This window comes from Botryllus schlosseri, chromosome 7, assembly GCF_051294905.1.
Source record: "Botryllus schlosseri isolate E-star chromosome 7, Bs_hap1, whole genome shotgun sequence".
Lineage (NCBI taxonomy): Eukaryota > Metazoa > Chordata > Ascidiacea > Stolidobranchia > Styelidae > Botryllus > Botryllus schlosseri.
In genome coordinates, this window is record NC_137242.1 from 9,069,557 (window position 1) to 9,074,698 (window position 5,142).

At 39.7% G+C, this 5,142-nt stretch overlaps 1 protein-coding gene across 2 annotated transcripts; it reads left to right on the plus strand.

Annotated features, from left to right (window-relative positions):
• The first annotated feature begins 679 nt into the window (after nucleotides 1-679).
• On the plus strand, nucleotides 680-3,178 carry LOC145443250 (THAP domain-containing protein 5-like). Of its 2 annotated transcripts, XM_080321237.1 has the most exons (3): nucleotides 680-951; nucleotides 1,628-1,825; nucleotides 1,921-3,178. In XM_080321237.1, the coding sequence occupies exons 2-3, from the start codon at nucleotides 1,658-1,660 to the stop codon at nucleotides 2,176-2,178; spliced, it is 426 nt and encodes a 141-aa protein (XP_080177363.1). In that variant the 5' UTR covers nucleotides 680-951; nucleotides 1,628-1,657; the 3' UTR covers nucleotides 2,179-3,178. The 2 variants fall into 2 exon arrangements, with proteins under 2 accessions (XP_080177363.1, XP_080177364.1); XM_080321238.1 differs by lacking the exon at nucleotides 1,628-1,825.
• Nucleotides 3,179-5,142: the final 1,964 nt, after the last annotated feature.

Below are 5,142 nucleotides of genomic sequence, written 5' to 3' on the forward strand. Positions count from 1 at the left end.
GCTATCTCCGGCTAAGCAAATTTGCGTGATCTCAATGCGCAGATGCATTGTGGGTGCTCGGTTAATCGATTTAGTACAGGGGCTTATGGAAAAGCGGTCAGTGTTTGAATATATTTGATTCGTGTTGGTTCTGTAGTATTGAAACTTACAAAAAAATATTTTATACCATCAGAAATGACTTGGAGGATGCACTCCAAACACACATCGATGCCGAGCCTAAGAAGATAAAAACGAACGCGTACGACGGGCCACATGCCTCTACGATAATACCAGCATACATGGATCTCAAAACCGAAATATGGAGATGGAAAATATCCCTAGACATACAAAATGAGTATGTATGCTGAAGAAATAGGAGCACAAACCGAAATCATCCGAAAACGTATAAACGCAAACAGAGAAAACCGGGCCCGTGAGCAAAAAAGAACGGAAGACACAAGCGCGCGCGATTTGACGTAAAAGTGTCTGTATATAAATGATATATGTGCGTAATATACTTGTGAATAAGCTTACTTGAAGGAAAACCTGAACATTTCTAACTTGATGTATTCCATGATATACTGTATACGTTGAACCCCACACTTATCATCATGCTTAACCATAAGATTGACATCTTAAAAGCTGATACAATTTATTTTTTGTGTATGCACTTTGAAATAAAATCACTGAAATTGTAGTATTGTATGCGTATAGAGCTTTGAATGACTAATTATTCTAACATTCAGGATTTGTTTCAGCCCAATATCTCGTGTCAGTATATTGATATTCTGTGTAATTCGACATGTCGAAGATAGTACGTTCATCAGGTGGTAGTGGTAGCCTTTGCTGTGCCTATGGGTGTAGTAAAAGGCGGAAGAAGATATCCAGTGAGTCGTATGGGAGAAGTAATAGTAACGGCAGTAGTGATGAAGAGTCGATGGTAAAGCGTCGATACCCCAGAAATTTTCACCGGTAAGTGAATAACAGAATAAGCATAGCAGCCAGACATGCCCAGATCAGTCACAGTTGTAATGAACAGGTCATGGTAAAGTGATAGCAGAACATTTCGTTGCAGCTATATGAATGAAATGACCAGACCAGACTACCAGCAGAAATCCGTGTCACCATATCCTCTATGTAATGTTCATCATCAATATCTGTAATAATGTCCATCTCACTCTTCGTATTTTGTCCATGATCGAGTACAAGCAGTTCGGCCAATAATCAGTTTAGTATTCAATTCTTGCTTATGCTATGTAGGCAAGAGTAGGAATACAAGGAAAAGATTCAATTAATGGCCTAGATGGGTTTTCATCAGCATAGTTAAAACAGGATATCTTTTTCAGATGCTAAACAAATACTGTGGAATTTGCAAATTCCATAGTCGAGTTCATCTTTATTCCTTATAGCTTTGTGCGAAACTGTCAATTTATGTATTCAAAAATATTTTTCAAGGTTTACCTTTGAACTGCTTTAGCTTTAGAAGGCTGCGTCAATCTTGAATACAATAGCCTATGGAGTGAAAAGTGGCAGATGTATAATTTTATCAGACAAGTTATTTTATGTCCCTTCTGCTTTTATCATAGCTCATAACAAAGAATTGGCTATTTAGTGTGCTTTGCTTCATACAATGCTCCATATAATGCAGCTTTCCTACTAATGAATCGCTGAAAGGAAGATGGTTAGAAAGCATGAAAACAAAAACTGGGTCCCATCAAGATCGTCAGTTATCTGCTCCGATCATTTTCCGGAAAGTGCCATTTACCATGTGGGCCAGTTGATACGTTTGAGGGAGAATGCGGTGCCAACGAGATTTCTGAACTTTCCTAAATATATGAGGTCAAAGGTACAGTAGACATTTATATATTTACTTCTAAAGTTAAGTTTATATAAGTATACCCTTACTCTAGCCTCTGTTGATGTGAAATTCGTGAATTTCAGGCTTCCAACAAACGGCAAGCAAGACCAGCAACACTTCAAGATAAGAAACGTTATTGTAAAGCACAAACTGGTGAAGCAGTTCTCCACGACCGCAGTTACTGTGCACGTGCCTCTCCTCAAAAGCTGATTCAACAGCAACGCCGTAGAGTGGTACAAATTAAAAAGGGGTTGCATGCTGCCAAAATGAGGACATGCCGCCTGAGAAAAAAAGTGAAAACTCTGGATGAGGTCATTGCATCTCTGAAAAAAAAAATTTGATCAGCGATTTGTGCGGAGAAGTAATGCCACGAAAATTCAGTCGTCTACCAAGTGAGCTGTTGCAGCGCATGAAGCTACAAGTTGGTAGAAGAGGAGTCAAATACTCTGAAGAACTGCAATATTTTTGCAATGACGCTGCAGTATTATTCTGCAAAGGCATACAATTTTGTGCGTCAAAATTTTCAACTCGCTCTTCCCCATCCGAATGTGATAAGACGCTGGTATGGAAAACTTCCCGCTTAGCCTGGCTTTACTGGTATTGCGTTTTCTGCTATCAGAGGAAAAGTAGAGGCATCAACAGCTCCTGTAATATGTTCCATAATGATGGATGAAATGTCGATCCGCAAACAGGTTTTTTGGGATGGAAGAAGATATCGAGGATATGTAGACATGGGTACTGACTGCGAGGACGGTGATTCTTTGCCACTGGCAAGAGATGTATTAGTTTTTATGGCTGTTTGCGTCAATTCATCCTGGAAGATTCCGCTTGGATTCTTTTTCAATAATGGTTTGACAGGATCGGAACGAGCAAATTTGGTTGAAATTTGCATGAACAAGCTTAACGAAACCGGTGCAACTGTTGCTTCATTGACATGCGACGGGCTTTCCTGCCACTCCGCTTGGCTTTCCGCATTGCGGGCAAACATATCGTCCAGGAACATTGAGTCTAGTTTTCCTGGTCCATATTTACCCAATCATCAAATCCAAGTAATTTTAGTCCTAGTCAAATGCTCAAACTCATCAGAAACCGCCTAGCAGAATGGGTACTTTGCTAGACGGGAGTGGTCAGCAAATTTGGTCTTTTAAATTGCAACTTCGATCAGAATTGGTTCGTTTATTGTACCTCGTTCGCAGATATTAAGCCCTAACTTATCCCACATTTTACTTTCAGATCACCCTCAATTACGTCGAGGGTGACGTCAAGTCGATAACAATTAATTAATATATTTCTGTTTTTATTTTTTTATGTTACTTATTTTAATAGAAAAATCATTCATAACCTTGCGTTTCTCATGACTGAAGCTAGTGTTTCTGAAAACGAAAGTTCGGGTACTAGACAGTATAGCGCGGTATTTCGTGTGATCCCAGAAATGGTTGATCGAAAGCCAGGTTGTAATGTATCGTCTTGTAGGGAAGAAAGGGATCACGTAGGCAGCAACTGCGTGATCCCAGAAATGGTTGATCCGAAAATGCACCAGGTAGGAATGCTTCATGTAGCAGGCAACGAAAGGTGGGTGGGTGTAGATTACCTCAGGTCGTTGCGTTACCTTGCTATCTTTTCATCGATGATTGATCTGATCAAATCAATAACGATAATAAACTCCGAGTGCAGATTGTTGTAACCAACATTGCGTCAATTTCAGTGAGTACTAGGCAATTCTACCCCGATCTAAATACGGACTCATGCATTCATCTTGTATCTCTCATTTAATGATATAAATATATTATTTCTCTCATTTGATCACCTCTGCAGAAATCGCTAACCCATATTGCTACACATAACTCACATATCCTCACTTTCACTTTCTACAATTTATTTCGACTACTTTGACACAATGAATAAGTAGAATAACAATTAGATCGTATAACTTTGATTGTAGCTGTGCCTTTGTCATGTCACATGATGCTGAATTTTCCTCCGCCAGTGGTATTCATAGCCACCACGTAGCTGGCAGCGATAGCATTGACATCAGCGCCATTGTAGTAAGAAGATTTTGTATCGAGGCCAGGCTGATTCTGAGGCAGTCTCCGGTAATAACTTGAAGCTGGTGGTCATAGCCATATATGCTTTTACTACCTATAGATACAGTACCTTGGAAATAACAACAAAACTGACAATATCCATTGCAATCATTTGATAGCTTGGTAATTATTTATACTTGAGATGTGCCTGTTCGCTGGTTTTCAAGATTTGTAAGAATAGTAAATTACAGTGTGTGCTTGCAACAACAATTCGAGGACGCAGTACATGAAACTGAAGCTATAATGAGTATAAAGACAACATCAGCAAGCTCCCTCAGGATTAATGGCATCATATCCAAATCAAATTGCCATACACAGTACCTGAAACTGTAGGGATAGAGAAGACAACATTATCAAGCTCCCTTAGGATTAACGGTATCATATCCAAATCGAATTATCAATGCCATGACAATTGACTTATCCCAGTAATTGTGAAAACAGCACTCAAGGCCAGCAGGAATTTTTGAGCAGAAGCATATGTTTATTTACCTGGATACAACGAGTTAAGCAATCTACATCAGGAAGATATTTGCAAATGAATACATACAATGACACATATATAACCTTATCTTGTCCGAACCATCGAAATCGATATGTCCAGGCCAAAGAGTAATCAAAACAGTCACATCAACCAACCTTTTCTGCCTTGACTACCAGCTTAACGCGCAACCATCAACTTAACCCAAAGATGGCGGCCAATTGATCACGCAAATATCGCGAGTAACGCACTCCAGTGTTTATATAGCTCAGTGGTCGACACAAGCAAATCTCACGGTTCAATGAAATTGTATCACGTCACAATTTCCATTTAGTTACAGGCAATTTGACGGTTATTTTTGACCGGCTTGCCGAGCAATAAATTTGATGAATCGGGTATCAATCGAAAGCTAACTCTGCACTGATTACGAAAATATAAATTTTATTCCACTCATGGCCCTGGAACCCCCACAATCAGCCCCAAATTATTCATTGTTCAGTAGATTGGCAGTGTGACGCAACAATGCTGTCTGGCGAAACGAGAGAGAAACTCAAGAGCAAGGATGCGGCCGAGCGGCGAGAGTGACATCAGCTGACGTCGCGGCAATAGCTATGTGCAATTATAGATAACTAACCTAGCTATACTTAGATGGAAGGATCTCTATAAGTTGAAGGATATTGCGCGAAAATTGGTAGGGACCAATTACATTCTGTGGACCCAGTTCTACCCTTACAAATCAAGGA

Coding starts and splice junctions, on each gene's coding strand:
- LOC145443250 (XM_080321237.1), top strand. CDS start 1,658: ATGGTTAGAAAGCATGAAAACAAAAACTGGGTCCCATCAAGATCGTCA. Junction 1,826..1,920: donor CTAAATATATGAGGTCAAAG/GTACAGTAGACA, acceptor CGTGAATTTCAG/GCTTCCAACAAACGGCAAGC.